Genomic DNA, 18,600 nt, shown 5'->3' on the forward strand with positions numbered 1-18,600 from the left:
AATCCCTCGAAAACACATCCGGTGAGTATTCCTTCAGAACCGTTGCGGGTACCACGAAAGTGAAAACATGGGTATCGAATCTATCGTTCAGCTTTACAAAGCGATGCAACTGCGCCATGTTGGACTGCCTCGCGGTGCTATCTCGCGGTATATCGTTTTGTTGAATAACACTCTGCATTCTGACTGATCCACCCACTTCAGCAGATCATTAGCTGTAATAGTGACACCACCACGGTATTCTTATCCTAGATCCAGTAGTCTATCGAGTGATCTGTGCTGGTGGAGCTGCCGCACACACACCACCACACATCAACGGCCCTGGAACATATTGATTATGCGAAGCGAGTTCATTAAACTTGCAACAGACAGGCACAAGGACTGCATCCATAGTGTATGCACAAAGCAGAATATCCCGTCAGGATATGACCGTTTACAGGGTTGGTTAAGGTACATGTAGGCTATCGGTTTACCTTTGCAACACAATAGATGGTTTGGATACTTTACGTCATAGCCATCCTGACGTAACAGAGGGTGTATACTACGTCAGAGTCTCTTGACGAAATAGGGAGTACGGGGTATCGTTTTGTTGTCACGCAAAGAAGAGGCAGTCGAAGAGCATGAAGAGTTACGACCGAATTTTTGGATCACAATTGTGGTCCTTAATTTTTTTATTCGTCGATTTTTCTCCTTGAAATCTATCACTTGAGGTCTTATAGTTTTTCATAGCGTAGCTAAGTTTGTATGCAGTTTTGTCTCCCGACATATTTATTTGCTATAAATTGCTAGTTTATTGAGAAAAGGTGTTTTTGTGGTAATTTGTCCGTTTATTTCGTGGATACTTTGGGTGATGTCCATTTACTCGATAACTTCTTTTAAAATCAAATAAAAGGTTCTTAATGTATTTGATATGAATTAATATTTCTATTTGTCAAATGGGATGTCGTTGGACGTTGAACAGTTATGCGGGAATGACGAAAATATGTCAGCATTGTTGAGAGTATTATTCACTTCATGAATTAGAACCTTTCTCTTTGAGAAAGCCGAAATGTGAGTACGATAGAACGAATTCGGAAAATAATTCGGTAGCGGGAGTCAACGACGTCTGCGAAGATGGTGAAATATCGCACATGCACTATAGATCGTCGCACTCGATTTGGAACAACGTTTACGACGACTTCGCGTCTGCGTTTAAGCCGTCTCTGTGTTGAAGCAAAAACCGAGTTGTGGAGAGCAGTTTGTGCTCCCTCTCTACTTTATGGCATGGCCTCAGTTAACATTAGCAAGGGTAATCTGAAGAAACTCGAGTCGACACAGGGCACGTTGGTTAAAAGATGCTTTGGCCTTAGCAAAAGGCACAAATATATAGTGCTCTTATTCTGGCCCTTGGCAGAAAGAAACTGTCAGAAACATTAAAAAGCCAAACTGTTGGTCTTTTCAGGGGCTTGGTTAGCGTTGACTGCCCGGCTAGGGATCTGGTTTTGGCCCTTCTGAAATTTAACATCAAGGGCACTATTGTGGAGCGGATAATGTCTTTGGGTCTCTCTTCCGTCAGGGTGGCCCTGAGTGGTTCCGCCTACACCAATCCCCCGCTTGAGGAAAGCGGTGTGGTGGACTCTCTCCGGGCCCTCCTGGCGGCAAGGGGATTATAACAATCCCAAGTCCCAAACATATAAATTGCTCAGGTCGTTCTGATCATGATGGTGGTAAGTCTATGCCAGTATTTTAATGCTTTAATTTTTATGTAACAATTATGGGGATAACCGTTGTGCTCATTGTGTACCGTACTGTAAATATCTTCTTTTAGGACGCAATACAAATATTTATTATTATCATTTAATGGTCTCACTAGCCAGTGGTGATCAGATTCGGATTCACATCAAAAAGTTTGTTTCATTTACGGAGCCAACGGTGGCGCCATCTAGTGTAGCGCAACATAGCGCAATGCATTTTCTATTCATGGAGCGGGGGCCATGAACAAAACACCCCTCAAAAGGCATTATTAAAACCGATAAAGTTTCCCATTAGAAACTGTTTTATTGATTCGAAGACATATACTTTACAATCATAAAGATTGCACGTACAATTGATGCGAAATTAATGTGTCATTTTGCTCCCAAAGTTGCATGAATTTGGCCCAAAACCATGGAATCCCCGGGGTTTTCCCGGCCTCAGGCGTTTCCTTTTATGGGCCGTCCGCGATTAGTATTGGATAATTAATATTCATGAAATTGATTTCCCGGGAAGGCATACCCGTTTGTGATTGGATAAGGGATTCGTGTGTCATAATAGCGGTTTCGAGAATTGACAGAAATAGCTGGCCTGGTTTCCAGGACGCGTGGCCGCTGAAAGGGCTGCTGTTGCTGTACATGCGTATTACCAATATTCCTGGATGCAAGATTGCGTGACGTCACTTAAAAAGCATCATGGCGTACTTCACTGCCGAGGAAGCAAATGTGATCACGAAAATTGGGTCGGAAAGCACTTAAAAGGTGTTGATTTCGTTCAATGTTTCGATTTTTTCAAACAACAGTGTTTATGTCATTGACTCGATTTGCTTGGCATCGTCGATATTTGATTCAAACATGTTTTTTCGGCCTTCGATGTGGCGACACACTCGTTTCGCCCAGTCCACGCGTCTAAAAATAGCTCGGTGGCTTACGTCATTTTGGCGCGAAATGTGAATGAAACAACAGGGGCGAAACCTTTTGATATGTACCCTCCCAAAAAACTAGTTCTTCAATCTCGAGTGATTATCATGAATACAGATGGGCCTACTCCATCCCTATTGTTACTTGCTCAAATGTAAATGTCCGAGGTATTTTGTGAAGGGGTAGCTCTGACGATGATTTGAGGAAAATACCAGTTTCTTCTATGCACTTACGCGGTGAGCAGGCCCCGCATGTTATTTATAGCTCAACAGGATGTTGACATAGACTGGTTCCTTTGAGGTTGCACATGTTCTCAAGGTAAAATTTCGAGGGCAAAAATACAAACAAAAGCCGCAACGACTGCCTATTTTTATATAAACAATTGAAATAGTTGTCAGTTGGCTTTCTCAAGGTGATGAGTACATGTGTATGATTTTTTTTCATCATCTTTGTTAATCTTGAAGTTATAAGGCATATAGGTGACATTTTCCAAATTTGCGTTAACATACAGGGTGTTTGTAAACATCAATACTAAAAGTGATCGATATTCATCTGATGTTTACAAATGGTGCCGTGACCAGGATACGAACCTGGGTTATTGCGGACTTTAACATATAAACCACGTGACTCCATAAATGCATGTCATATTTCACTACAGTGAATTTGTCTACGGTGGCCTGTAAACCCAGTTTACACATCCTCCGCCCCGGCCAACTGCGCTGCAATTTTGCTTCTCGTCGCTGCCACCGAAGGGCGCTTGCTACATCTTAGCTCAGGTTCCCCAGGATCATCACATGACTTTAATTCACTTAACACAGTTTGTCTAACAGATTCTGATCTGACTTCTAACGGATACAACTTCGAAATTGCTCTGCTAGTAAAACAATTCCCACTTTTTACTTTGGCTGCTCTGACTCTACTGTCAGAGCCGAACAATAGCTCAGTTACAAGGCCTAGTTTCCAACGTGTACGTGGTATATTGTCCTCATGAACCTGTACTACGTCACCTACACTAATGATATCATCACTTGGACAATGTTTACGCACTTGGTAAGCGTGTCTCTCACGTAAGCAGCTTAGGTATTCATTCTTGAACCTTGTCACAAAATGAGTGTGCAATTGAGCGCGCCTACGTTCTGCCCTCGTAATGAAGTCAGCAGTCCCAACTTGTGACCAATCAGGGTCAGTTTCATCAAACAACTCATGTGGCAACTCATCAGTCTCGTAGCCAAACAATAGCATTGACGGTGTCAGAGGTTTGGGATCTTCTATTGATCCACTTGCATACGTCAATGGCCTATTGTTTAGGACGGACTGAACCTCTTTGATCAATGTGTACATTTCTTCAAAGCTAATCAATGCCCGGCCTAACACTTTCCTAAGTACTGACTTCATTACGCCTATGAGACGTTCCCAAGAACCTCCCCACCAGGGGGACTGTACCGGTATGAAATCAAATCTAATGCGCTTTGCAATAAAATGCTCTTGCACTTCTGAACTCGCCACACGCCTTAGTAACTTTTCGATTTCACTACTTCCCGACTTGAAATTGGTTGCGTTGTCGGAGAAACACCTATCTGGAACAACATAAGTGCCACAATGCCTTCTGAATGCTTTGATGAACGAATCGGCGCTCAAATCATTGACCAGTTCAAGGTTTACACCTCTAGTGCCTAAACATGTAAATAAACACACGTAAACTTTGAACACATGTCCATCGCGATCTTTCACTAGAAGATGTCCCGTGAAGTCCATACCAATGTTACTAAACGCTTTGGTCGCATCAATACGGTATTCGGGTAGATCAGGGCTCTGTGGTAACCGGTACGCAGTGCCGGTAACACGTTTACAGATTACACATGATTTCAACACTGACCTAACCTCTGCCCGCGTTGCAGTAATCCAATACCGTTTTCGCACAGCAACTACGGTTGAACCTAATCCAGCATGAAGAACGCGCGCATGCGCTCTTTTGATCACAAGTCTAGTAAAGTGGCATTTCCGAGGTAACAACACAGGTTTACGCGCAATACTGTCTAGTGACACAGCATTACAATGCGAACAGGCGTGGTTTCCGAGTTTTTGAGCACAAAAAAATGTGGCATGTAATGTGAATGTTCTTCGTCCCAGGGATTACCCTTGACTTCCTCTACGTAGCATTTATCCATGTGTTCTTTTATGACCTTGCAATAAGCGTTCATTAACCCTGTTTTCTGCAAACGTTCAACAATCTGATCCAAACGACGTCTGCACAATCGTAGATTGGATGGCAATTCCCCATGGTCCTCTTTCCACGGTAGAGGCACCGAGTATTTCCCATCCTGAAATTCGATCTTTTCACTATATGCTGCCTTAAAGTTCTCATCTACGCCACCTACGTCATCAGTGACGTCATTGACACCCACTTCACTACACCGAAAATATGTCAACAACCGATTGTCTAAATCCGTGTTGGACAACGCTCCACAAAGGTCCACATCTCCCGGTTGAGTTCCGCAGAAACACATTATGGGTCTGATATCAGCTGCCACAATCGGCCTATCCTTATGAACTGGTCCTAACAACAATGCACCGAGATTTGACTTATACACTGTTGGGCCATTGCCATCAATGGTCTCTCCGTTCATAAACTGCCAAGAATTGTCAGCACCGATCAGCACATCCACAACAAATGGCTCATCCACAACAAATAACGCGACATCCTGACGCATGTAACTTAACATTGAACCCTCGTCAATGAAGATTCGAACCTCTACCTGCGTACCATTGTAGTCCATTTTAGCCCTGGCCGTTTTCACCAACACTGGGTTATCAGCTATAATCGATGACGTAACAATATCCGCGTATGAATCACTTTCCACCAACGTATCCATACCGGCACTCGTAGATTTATTCTGAACCAAACTGCAGCACGACGTCGGTCCTGGCGTTTCCTGGGCCGATTGCGTAATCTCCGTGATCGAATTTCTATTCCCACGATTATACCGTTTTCTTGACTGAGCACGATACCGTGAACGATTTCCGAAATCGATTCCATGCAGTGACGTATGATGTAGTCCACAGCAAGATGAACACTGTAGCGAACTTGTACATTTCCTAGAAAAGTGTCCTGGCAACAAACACAATCGGCATAGACCTTTTGCAAACACCAAATCACGTTTCTGTTTTGCAGAAAGATTACATTTTTCTGGTTAGTGTTTCGATGAACCACAAATTTCGCAGTTACTAGTGTGTGCCATAAATGCACCTACAGATGAATTTGGTAGCTTTTGACAGATTTCAACAGTTCTCCTCTCTGTAATATCAATATCCTCAGTCTGTGTTTCATAACGTTCGACCTGGCGCTTTAACCCGTCTGTGAATGTCTTAAGATTGTACACATCTGTCCTGTCAAGATCAGCCATGTTTCCTCGAATAACAGCAGGTAGTTTTTCCTCGAGAATAGGTACAATTATTCCAGCTGCTCTATCAACGTCAATGTTTAGTGCTTCCAAACTCCGCAGGTCCGTCATTACTTGATTATAAAACGAGCGAAATGCAGCTCCGGACATATTTGGGTTCCTCAAATGAAACAGTCGCAACACGTGCGCACGAATGATTTTTCGGTCTTTTCCGAAGGTTTCTAGCAATGTTTTCTTGAGAATCACGTAATTCGCTGCTGAGGGTATGAGTGATCGAACAGAGTCCAAAGCTTCACCTTCTAACAAACCGTATAGGTAATCAAAACGATTTATATCAGAAATATTCGAATTTTTGTCGATTTCCGCTGTGTATCGTTCCCAGAATGGCAGCCAATCAGTAAGGTTACCATTGAAAGTCGGAAGCGTTAATTTTGGTAACTTTGAAGTAGTCACTGGACCTTTTGGCACTGGTACTACTGGGTTATCCATTGTTGACTTGAATTTAGCTAAAAAGTTCTTGGCTTTAACGATATTCATCTGATTATCGACGGACTTTTCACATGCGTCCTCGGCATCTCTAGCAGCATCACCTTCGTCGATACTAACAAGATTAATTTCGATATTCTTATTCAGCTCCTTGATATCCGAAAAATTCTCCTCGAGAACTGCCAAAATCGTTTGAACATTCACTATCTGTTCCAGTGTCGGGTGGTCTTCAGAAAGGATATCGGAAATCCTGTTCACTAACCGTGTGAAGTTGCGTCGTTTGTTCGTCCTCTGTTGTTTCATTGTCTGCACGAGTTCTCTTGGTTCGACTCCTGGTTCTCCCTTGGGTTTGCTCATGTTGAAAGGCTAACGAGAAATCCTGGTCACGGCACCATTTGTAAACATCAATACTAAAACACCAGATTCCTGTTAGAGCCCACAGGGACAAACGCAAGAGGAACTACGTGCTTCTTGTGACTCCACATGCGAAGTGATCTTTATTACAACATTATTATAAGGGTGAACATATAAACCACGTGACTCCATAAATGCATGTCATATTTCACTACAGTGAATTTGTCTACGGTGGCCTGTAAACCTAGTTTACACAGGGTGTCTCATGTATTGTGCTGCATCAATCTATGCATGACTGTATGTCAAGATGACGTTGAAACTTGGCCAGATGTATTCTAAAAGTGACAAGCTATTCAGAAATGTAAAGGTTTGTGTGAGAGTAAGGTACTGCCAAGTCTACAGCCGCTGGAAATTGGATATGCATAAGATGACGTCGCATCATTTTTGGAGGCAGGTAGGCCAGGCCTCCGCACCAGCTAGTGTGACGTGATGTTACATGGTGACGTGACGCTGGCCCCCCGAAAGCCAACCAGTGGCTTACAAAGTTAAGGATGTTATACGACATCGAAAAGTATCAATTTTTAGATTAAACTAATAACTAATAACTATCACTAAACCTCAATCACAAACAAACTGACCTAAACTCCACATGTATAGGGTAGACTGCCTATACCTGTCGCACTCAAAACGGTTTGACAATCTTGATGCACTGTGCGACGAGGCCTATAAGGTCAGAAAGTAATGTTCACTTGTAGGCATTAGGCCAAGTCCATAATAACAAAGTTCTGGATAGATTGTTAATGTCCAGGGGGCAATGAAGCCATAATATGCAAGTCCATACACACACTTTGTTTTAGGCTAATAGTCTTAGTGAGCAAATGACCTCTAAACGACTGTTTGGGAGTCGACATACTCAACTTCTGCCAAGGACTTCGTCTCGAACCATTCAGGGAGCGTTTCACGGAGGCTACCAATCTCTCCCAAATCCCTCCCATGTGGCTGGCTGCAGGGGGGTTAAAGTGCCAAGTGATGTGCTTCTAGCTCAGGTGGTCAGCTATGTGCTGTTGGTTCCAAGACGCGATGTTGGTACGGAGCACTTTCTCGCCTGACTTGAAGTTGGTCCCGTTGTCTGAATATATATCGTTTGCCACGTCGCGCGATGAATCTATATAGGGCTAACAAGAAACTGTCCATATTTAGAGCGTATGCCATTTCGAGATATATGGCTCTGATAGACAAGTGAGCAATAATTCATATAGCTTGTCAGTCCTTCGAGCGTTCCTAACTAGCAGCGGTCAAAAATAGTCAAGTCCAGCGGCCCAAAATAGTCAAGTCGAGTTGAGGCGAATGGAACGGACCCATCATGTCGATGCGTGCTCTTGGAAGATCAGCCATAAACGCTCCATGGGCTTACTCGTCGCTTCCGGCACAGCGGGCATTTATCTACGATGTTCTCTGGAACGGGCTTTCAGCAACCAGTAACCTTGTCTCAGCTCATGTAGGGTGTCTTGAACTCCAGAATAAAGAACTCTCGTATGGCAGTCAATGATGATCAATCGGACTATGTCGCGGTGAGGCAGCAGTACCGGATGCGTTTCTCTATAATGGACTGGGGCGTTCTTCAGACGACCTAAAATACGAAGCAGACCATTACCATCGATGTAGGTTGTAAACTGCAGCAATGGGTTTTGGTTGACAGCTGCTTCCTGGATTGCAGGGCGGCGTACTCATCGTTGAACTCAACGGCTTGTTCTGCTTGGATGATCAATTCTCCGCAAACCTCAGTTTATCTACAGTAACATGACCAAATCTTGACCGGACCTTTTCTTTGACGGCAAAGTTTCTAGCGAATCTGCAAACCAAGGCGGCAACTCTGGGATAACGAGACCAAGATGAAAACTTCTTCGAGTCTGGGATTACAGCAGATTTCTTCACCGCTACAGCGGTAACTAAGTGCACCTTCACTTTTGGATCATTATCTCTCGGAGGGCTGGCAGGTTCAACATCACCACCAGTGGGTACACATAGCTCTTCCAATAGAAACGCAGGACCTTGTAACCATCTCAATTCAGCACACAATCTTGATCCAGGAACACCACGGGTACCATCATCGGCTGCGTCGATCTCTCCTGCTTTGTAACGGGGTCGTTGACTCACGGATTTCGGCGACGCGATTTGCTACAAAGACGTGACAGCGCCTTCTTTCATTTGCGATATAATCCAGGGCCCGGTTGTTCAAAGCACCGATAAGGTTATCGGTCGATAAGTGTTGTCGGTGGATAAAAATCAGTTGTCGGCCGATAGGTAATCCACCGACAAGTATGAGTTGCTCAAAGCCAATATTTAGGCCCTTTTAGTTGTCAGTGGAATGTCAGTGGATTATCCCACAATCCACCTGGTCATCTCACTTCCTGTATCACAAAAAAATGTCTGACCAAGAGCTGTCTGCTGCAGAAGAGAATAGTAAAATTGTTAGGAAGAAGAACGTTACCGATAAAGAGGTGGCTCTGCTGCTCGACTTAGCAGAGCCACACATCCAGAAGTATTAAGGTAGCAGGAAGGGTTGGGCGTTTGTGGTTTCTGAGTCTGAGGGTGTTGGTGTCTGTTGACTGTGCTTTAAGAGAGACTAGGCATGGCGCCAGTCTCTCTTAAAGCACAGTCAACAGGCATTTGGTCTCAGTATTTGGGTAAGTACAGAATCAATGCAGCTCAGAGAGCAATGATTGAACGATGCTGTGGACAAGTCCAAGGATACTGCATCAGTCACGACCAACTTCCCATCAGAAAGCGTCACCACCAGCATATTCAATGTTCAGCTCCAACCTGTACCAGTCCAATGCACGCCTGTCATGGTCAGCAGTGGTCAGCTTAGCGCGATATGGAACATTCTTCCGAAACTAAAGCGAGGGAAGTCTGCTCATTAGCATATCTCGCGCACTGCTCCTTCTTGTCAAACATCGTAGTGAACTCGTAATGGAAAACGTCTGGCTTTGCGCCAGACATTGAGACTAATAAGTGAAGAACTAATAGGTAAAGAACTTCTACTTGCGCGAGACTGCTGTGATAAAATTATCATTGCAGAGACTCCGGTGACGTACACATATATTTTTTACAATCAAAAATGCCCTCAAAAGACGACATGGAATGATTATTTTATTGATATTTCCTACTATATACCTTCCAATTATCACTTTATACAAATAGATCGGCGTTAGGTCGCATGCTTTTCTTTCCTGGTGACACTATAAAGCAAAATAGTTACAACCCCGTAAATACGCTATAAGTCCAATAATAAGTGACGGTGACCCGTTATAAATGTTTCGCCAGCTTCGCTTTTTTGCCGCTACGCGGCGCTTTGGGCCCTTGCGTCAAGCTCTTAACGTCAAAGTTGACAAACACCGTTACCAACAAACTGAAGAAGAATGAATGAATGAAATTTATATTTATATACCGCAAAATCCAAATATTGCTCTAATGTGGTGTTTCAAAATATCGTCTGAGCAGATGGGTTTTTAGCCCGCACCTGAAAATAGCAACAGTCTTAGCCTTTTTAATCTCAATGCTGAGCTCATTCCAAAGTCTGGCCGCCTGTACAAGGAAGCTCCTGCCACCGTACGTCTCCAGGCGATGCCTGTGGATCCTCAGGAGACATTTGTCTTCGGACCTCAGGGATCGCCCGGAGTCACAGTCATGCGCTGGAAGGAGCTCGGATATGTAAGCAGGACAAGTTCGTTTCTTGCTTTGTATATGAGGAGCATTGTCATGAACTATACGTTCACGGATTGGTAGCCAATGCAGACTTCTCAGTACGGGGGTAATATGTTCACGTTTACGCGTCCATGTTATTACTCGCGCTGCGTGATTCTGAACCTTTTGTAGCTTGTCAAGTACATTTTCATCGGCACCTTCTTCTTCTTCTTTTTCTTCTTCAGCGTTCGCTCTGCACTTGGAGGGGTCATTCTCCTAGGAGTAATCCTCCTCCAAGGCGGGATGAGCGTATCCTGCGTGCCACTACGGTTAGGCGCCAATTGGGTTTATTGGCCTAGTGGTCCGACTTTGGCGAGAGAGATAGAGTCCACGCAAGCTACTCATGTTTCTCACTTGGTGGGGTCTTAGCTTGCCCTGGCATAGACACCAGGTAAAAGGAACCTCGGTTTTGAGTCTCATTCGAAGGACTGTGAAGAGCCAGGAATTTTAGTTCCTTGAAAGCCACGCCGGTTCATCCAGACATACGATCCTGGGGCCTTATTCATGAAGCCTTCGTAAAATTGTTACTAATAACGATTTACGTGGCTCGTAGTAAGACTTTAGTAACTGCCAAGTAAGACACTACGTCTTATTCACAAAGCATTATCATCGATTTATTACCGTATTACTTATTAAACCCTTCGTAGGGAAATATTATCAGGTACGCACTTGAGGTGATCTGTATAGAATTGTTACGTAATCCACTTGAGCTCACCTCATTGACTGTTTGTAATAGGGGCATCGAGTATTTATACAGTAATTGGACGTGCTTACCATCATTTGATGGATATTCGCCACCCTGACAACATCATGGAGAAAACCAATAAGAAGAGGAACACCATTGTCCCACCACCCGAGGAAGGAAAGAAGACCGTTGTCCCACCACCCGAGGAAGGAAAGAGGAAACGGGGTGTGAATTTTTCCCCAAATGAAATTATAAAGTTAGTTGATCTCGTGGAATCGAAGTGGTCCGTGATCAGCAGCAAGTTTTCGGATGTCATTACGCTGAAGCGGAAGTCCGACACGTGGAAAGAAATAACCCTTAAGATCAACAGTGTGGCAAGCGTCCGGAGAACGACCGAAGCAGTTCACCATAAATGGCATGACCTGAAATCGAAGGCAAAACAGAAGGCTGCAAAAATCAATGTACTGACCAAGCGGACCGGGAACAAACCCCTTGGCGATGACGTGTCCGAGTTGACGCAACTCGAGCAAAGGATCGTAGGCCTAATCGGTGTCGAAATGATACAAGGAATCGCTACTGGTATGGACACAGAAGAGCTGGACCTACCTGAAGATGACATGAACCAGCAATACCCGTTTTCCCCGTCTGTCACAGAAGCCGATGATGACGAAATTTCTTATTTCGATCAGAATGCGTCACTCTCACTTCAAAAATCGAAGGTAGGTTGGTCGTCTGCGGGCGCTCCAGTTTCCTGCATTACATTTCGCCCGATTTGTCTACAGATTCAAAAGTGCCATCTTAGGCGCTTGGCTCTTGACGAGATATTTCATCCTTACATAGCATTCAATACTTAATTCTATCAAATGTATTTTCCAGAGAATTCGTAAGGTTACAGCAACCGTCACGCGCCCGAACGATAGCAGCTCAGAAGATGACACCCGATCCCCTTCACCGCCGCCAAGTCCTGTCCGACAACCCAAGAGCTGTCGTCCCACTGCTGGCTCTTCCAAGGCGTCTTCAACTGGTTTGTCTGTCGCAGCAAAGAAGTCATTGCATACATTCCATACCGTTGAATTGCGGAAATCACCCGAGGTAAATAGGTTTTTGATTACTGGAGGCATAAGCAGTGATAAGGGAAGATCGCAACTTTCCAGGTGGCTGCACAACGATCTGTGCAATGCTTTTTCTCATTTGCTTGTGTCGTTATTAGGAAAGAAAACGTATCTCCTGACGTGCCCGTTTCAGTACTGGCCTTCTATATGAGAAGGAAGTAAATAACAACTAAAGACATACTAAGACCTCACTCATGTTTAATGGCTTTTTGCATTTAAGTCTATCAAATGTATTTTCCAGAGAATTCGTAAGGTTACAGCAACCGTCACGCGCCCGAACGATAGCAGCTCAGAAGATGACACCCGATCCCCTTCACCGCCGCCAAGTCCTGCCCGACAACCCAAGAGCTGTCGTCCCACTGCTGGCTCTTCCAAGGCGTCTTCAACTGGTTTGTCTCTCGCAGATAAGAAGCTTTCACATGCCGTTGAACTAATTGATGTGGAGAAGGAACGGGTCAAAATCGAGAGCAAGCGACTTGACGTGGAAGAACAACGGCTTCATCTGGAAGAAACAAAGGTTCATCTCGCAAAAAAGGCAGTATGGCTATTGGAGGTACTAGTGGATGCTGTTACGGAAACCAGCGAATCCCAGAAAACTGGCTCAAAACCAAAGGAGTACAAGTCCAGGTCATCGGCATTCTCTGTACTTGAAAAAATGGCCAAAGGAGAGTGACCTACATATATCACGCAATTTTAAAGTGATGTTGTTGCTGTATAACTGCTACATTGTTTGTTAGATAGATAGTGAAGTAAGGAATAACTGATAAGATTGTGCTTTCATCAAAATCGTGTTGGTTGTTGGTATGAATTTATACCTTGATCACAGTACATTGTTCTGTACAAACATGATGTTTATTTGTTGATGAAAGAAGATCGTTGGAATTGTAGTTTGGCAGTCTCGCCAGTAATCAAATGCTCTACAACCTTACTGTTTATCGTTGTTGATTGTAACATGATGTTGAAAACGTCTCTTGTTACATGTACCACCATTTTGGTTGTACACATCAATTAAAATGTTTGGGTTAATTGGAAATAAAGTTCTGTTTTAAATACATACTACATATTCCTGAAATGCTGATCTATCAAGCGTGCCCTTTCTCCAACACCTCTTTCTTCGACATCGACATCGAGGATTGGTCTATTGTTGACGTCATCATCGGGATTATCCACATTGGCTGGTGGGTCGTTTGGGACAGGGAGGCCGTGGTTTTCACAGATGTTATGTAGCACAGATGTTGCAATGATCACCGAGCAACACTTCTCGGGGCTTAATCGAAGAGTTCCACCTGCAAAAAAGGCATCTTATAAAAGAAATGAGAATGGGGAAAGTCAGTCGAAATCGAAATGGAACTTGTACTGCAAAGCAGTCTATGCAGCAATGTTATGGGGTGAAATGCTGCAGCACTGTCTGAGAATGGCTATAATAGCCATTTGCAGACAGGTGCTGTCGGTGTCTAGAAACTGGCGATCTCTCCTGATTCACCAATAAGGACATAATTTACCTTCTTTGTGCAAGCACCTCCATCGGTTTTTCCATCTTCCAAAGGTTCGTTCAATGATGTTTCGTACTCGCCTGTGGTGAACGTTGTATTGTCTGTCCGCTGCATCTGCTGGGCGGGAGACTGGGGTCATGAGACAGGGTCTAAGTGGGTAGGCACTGTCACCGAGCAAGTATCCTCCATCATTCAGGCCACGTTCCATCTTCACCTTTAAATTGCAGTTGGACCAGATAAACGCATCATGGGTGGCACCTGGCCATCGGGCTACTATATTTGAAAATTTCAAATCATAAGTACAAATCCCCTGCACATTAATGGCATGCCACTGTTTCCTGCACACGTATGCATTCTCGTTTACGGATGGACATTTGATCGGAATAAGGGATCCATCTACGCAGCCAATAACGTTCGGAATCCGATGGCGTTCTGTATAAAATCCTTCCTTCTGACGTTCTTGCTCAGCAGCTGTTCGAGGAAATGACTCAAGCCATTTGACATGTCTCCATTGTCCAACTGCAAACTGCCAGTAGCAAAATATCTAAGCGCAACGCAAACTTGGAGAGTTGCTGGAACGGCGTGCGAGCGCAGCGTATACGGGGCAATGTCATCCTGCAACAGGTCGATAACTTCGAGAAGGACCGGCCGAGTCATCCGGTATCGTCTGTACAAATCTACGTCATCATAGACGTCAAGCGGTTGTAGACGATCTCTAAACACACGCTGCCGTCGTAAAGCCCGCCTTGCTTCCAAATTTTCCAACACAATCAACGCCGCAGCCATGCTCCTTGTGTAAAAATGTGTCCAACTATCTAAGCATGGACTGATAACACGCTAAGAAGCCCGAACACCTCACGTAACACTAGTAACGACTTGCGAAATAGATTGAAGTTACGGGTGCTTCGTGAATACCGCGTAATTCGCTAATAACGACCTAGTAATACGTAAGTGCTTACTAGGCCCTAAGAAGGCTTCATGAATAAGGCCCCTGGGTTCTCCCCGGGATCGAACCCGGGCCCTATTGCGTGGTGGCCAGCAGTGTAAACCACTAGGCCATGAGGCTCCTTCATCGGCACCAACGAGCAGGCTATTACAATAATCCAGTCTGGATATGACAGTTGATTGCACTAGAAGTTTCGTAGCTTCTTGCGTAAGGAGCTTTCGCATGCGGCCAATATTTCGGACTTGAAATGTTGCACACTGTACTAGCTTGTTCACATGTGGGCCCATTGACAGCGTCTGATCAAACATAACACCAAGATTTCTGACTGGGTCAGGTGACACATTGACCTTTATGCCAGCGACCATCAGGGCATGGATATTGAGTGAGTTTACGACTCTCTGAGACCCAAACAACTTGATCTCCGTCTTGGTGGGATTTCCCTTGAGTTTGTTTTCCGTCAACCAGTTCTGAACTGAGGCGAGACAGTCTTCGAGACTTCTGATACGTAACATCGCTGAACCTACTTGAAGGGCGAAATATAGCTGATTGTCGTCAGCATACCCATGACGCGGATATGCACCTTGGTCTATCAGATGTCCAAGTGGAATTATATATATAAGAAATAGAATGGGGCCCAACACAGACCCTTGGGGCACACCACAAGAAAGCGTCCAGGCTGATGACTTTTTCCCGTTTATTAGAATGTGGTGAACTCTGTCAGTCAGATATGATTCAAACCACTTTAGTGCTGTGCCACTGATGCCCACAAGCTTTTCGTGCCGCTCAAGGAGGATTCTGTGATCAATCGTGTCGAATGCGGCACTTAAATCCAGTAGGACAAGAATTGCAGCTCCTTGTTCATCCACCATCATCCTGATGTCGTTCTGCACTTTCAGTAGGGCTGTTCCCGTGCTGTAAGGAGGTTTATATGCGGACTCGAACACATCATGTAGGTTATTTAAGTCCATGTGCTTTGTCAGACGGGATGCTACGACCCGTTCCAATACCTTGGATAAGAACGATAAATTGCTCACAGGGCGATAGTTTTGTAGGCACTCCGGGTCAAGTTGTGGCTTCTTTAGCAACGGTGTCACAAGCGCGTTCTTGAGTGACTGAGGGACTTCCCCATCTCTCAGAGAAGCATTGATGACATTCAGTAGGATGGGATCCAGTACATCGGTGACCGATTTGACCATCCATGTAGGAAGCGGGTCCAGTTTGCAAGACTTGCACGGTGATTTTTTGACAAGAGTAACTAGTTCGTCATGGTTAGCAGGCTCGAACTCCGCAAAGCCCTGGATTGGGTCGGCCAAAGTCTCACAAGTTGTAGCATCACTGGCATTATCAGATCCAACGCTAGCATCGCTGTTATTGTCAGACGCTAATCCAAGTCGGATGTTTTCAATTTTGTCAAGACAAATTAATGCCCAGGGGATGAAACAAAGAACCTGGGGGGGAGATCAAGTGCAAGTGGCAAGGGCTGACAAGTGGAGCCAAGAACAAGATTGCTAAGGAAAAGAGAGAGAAGAGGAAGACATGAGGTGGACCAGGCCCACGACCGTTAGACCCCGTGTCACAGAAGATTGTGAGCCTTTTTGGTGACAGCCCAAGCTGGGCTGGAATCTCTGGTGGTGTGGAATCTGCAGTGCCATCAACATCAGCAGCACTGCTAACAGCACCAAATGCCAGGTCAAATGGGTCTTCCAAGACAACCCCAGAGATGCTGGCTGAACTAGCCACCGGTTTTCCCCCACCTACACAGTTAGAAGGTATGACACACATATTTGTCTAATTTAACTTTCAATTAGGCCTATAATGATCAATTGCATTTTCAGGAGAGAAAAAAACGTCTGCTAGGCCCACCACCATCTTTTGGCAGACTGCCAGCCAGGAAATCGCATGTCGGCCATTTTTTCATTCTTTTCAAAACGTTAAAATTTTGAGGTATAAAAACTGGTAAAAACAAACGAATTGATCCTTGTCCTTCACACATCCTGAACTCTAGATACTCATGACCAATGTGAAGATAATCTCATCTTATGACAACTTCAGATAGGGCCTGTGTGAGAGAGAAAACGAACTTTAACAGCAGTGCATGCTTGCACACTGATTGAACATGTTGAAATGATGCCGCAGGTCCAGTGACCTTGACCCTATAATGTATGCAAGTGCATAACATATGGGGTGCTGTTAGTGAAAATATCGAAAATATTGTTGGAAATAGGCTTAGTTTCTTGCCTCCGTTTTCCTAGTTAATACTTAGTGAATAACAATCACATTTTATTGTCATGAATGTTGTTGTGTTCATAGAAATTTTTAGAACTTCGAGTTTCCAGGACAATTCAAAAACATTTGAAAACTTTGTGACACAATGTAAACACTACACACTTCAGTGGACCACTCCATCCAAATTGGTGTTACTGTTATTTCAGATAGTCAACATTCTTATGAGTACAACGAGGAGCAGAGGGAGCTCATGCGACTTGTGGCAGAGGCCAGCGGAAGATGGGAATCGGAGCAAGAGCCGTCACAACCGGTATCCACAGACTCTGAATTCAATGCCACAAAAGAAATGGCCATCGCCATAGAGCGGAGGGGCGGAAAAGGGAAGAGCAAGGGGAAAGGGAAGGGGAAGAAGACGAGGAGTGCGTCTACTCAACTTCCTCCCACTGATGGACAGTTGTCGACTGTAGATTGTGTCAAAACATGCCGATGCATCTGCCCTGTCCAGCACGCTCTACTCTTAAAGGAACTGTCAAATGCCGCCCTGAATGAAAAGAAGATGAAACTCGAAATTTTGAAGTTGGAGAAAGATTTAAACTGTTAGATCTTTATTTCATTCCACAAAGAATGCCAAATGTCATTTAAACCCTTCCTGTATTTGAAGGAACTGTAATTATTTTATTATCACCCAAAATGTTACGTCTTACAGAGACATGTATATAAAGTTCAACGTCAAGAATAATATTTATTTATCTATGAATTAATCTTTAAATCCTTTTCTTTTGCAGAGTTCAGTTTCAGTTTTTGAAGTTTGCCTATTAGAAGAATCGTTCAGTGACAAATTTCCGCATAGGAAACCCATCATTGGGACCCTGGTAGACATGTCGTGGTTCTCGCCTTGGACGTCCTAACAGCGGCTCTCTTCTGTCTATAGCAACATTGTGCAGGACACAACAAGCAATGATGATTTTGCATGTTCTGTCAGGACGCATGCGGATTCCCCCATGAAGATTATGAAATCGTCTCTTCATCACCCCAAAACAACGCTCGATGAAATTGCGTATCTTCTTCTGAGCTGAGTTATAGCGTTTCTCAGCACGTGTTGTGGGCGTCAGATAGGGGGTTAAAAGAAACGGCATACACGGATAGCCGGAATTTCCCAACATATAGCCTTCTTGCATGTTGTTCTCGGAGAGGTGCTGTCCGATTTTGGGTAGTTGTAAAACAAGAAACACAGAAACGAAACAGAAACACAGAAACACAGAAACGAAACGCAGAAAACAGTCTTGTGGCGAATTCTGGTCTGCAGACTCCATCTTGTTGCCATGGTTGTGGCCGCGAACGCGGGTGTAACTAAAACTGGTATTCAGTCGGAATGGAAGGAGGAATGCTCATTTCCCAATACCCCTTTTAGGCTCATCAACGTGTGCGCAGATTTTGATCGTGCCCCTGACCATGCCGATCCACCATCTGTAGGGCATGAGGACTTTATGATCGATATGAGC

General features: G+C 44.4%; 3 protein-coding genes across 3 annotated transcripts; 1 reads left to right on the forward strand and 2 right to left on the reverse strand.

Moving 5' to 3' along the window:
* Positions 1-4,684: 4,684 nt before the first annotated feature.
* Positions 4,685-5,521, reverse strand: LOC135495250 (uncharacterized). The gene has a single exon (XM_064783711.1). It carries the CDS (start codon positions 5,519-5,521, stop codon positions 4,685-4,687), a length of 837 nt encoding a protein of 278 aa, XP_064639781.1.
* Positions 5,522-11,446: 5,925 nt separating this feature from the next.
* Positions 11,447-13,475, forward strand: LOC135495251 (nuclear apoptosis-inducing factor 1-like). The gene is made up of 3 exons (XM_064783713.1): positions 11,447-12,040; positions 12,198-12,413; positions 12,675-13,475. The coding sequence occupies exons 1-3, from the start codon at positions 11,447-11,449 to the stop codon at positions 13,104-13,106; spliced, it is 1,242 nt and encodes a 413-aa protein (XP_064639783.1). The 3' UTR covers positions 13,107-13,475.
* Positions 13,476-13,489: 14 nt separating this feature from the next.
* Positions 13,490-14,134, reverse strand: LOC135495252 (putative nuclease HARBI1). The gene is made up of 2 exons (XM_064783714.1): positions 13,936-14,134; positions 13,490-13,719 (listed from the first exon to the last, which is right to left on the reverse strand). Exons 1-2 carry the CDS (start codon positions 14,132-14,134, stop codon positions 13,490-13,492), a joined length of 429 nt encoding a protein of 142 aa, XP_064639784.1.
* Positions 14,135-18,600: the final 4,466 nt, after the last annotated feature.

Source organism: Lineus longissimus, chromosome 11, assembly GCF_910592395.1.
Source record: "Lineus longissimus chromosome 11, tnLinLong1.2, whole genome shotgun sequence".
Classification (NCBI taxonomy): Eukaryota; Metazoa; Nemertea; class Pilidiophora; order Heteronemertea; family Lineidae; genus Lineus; species Lineus longissimus.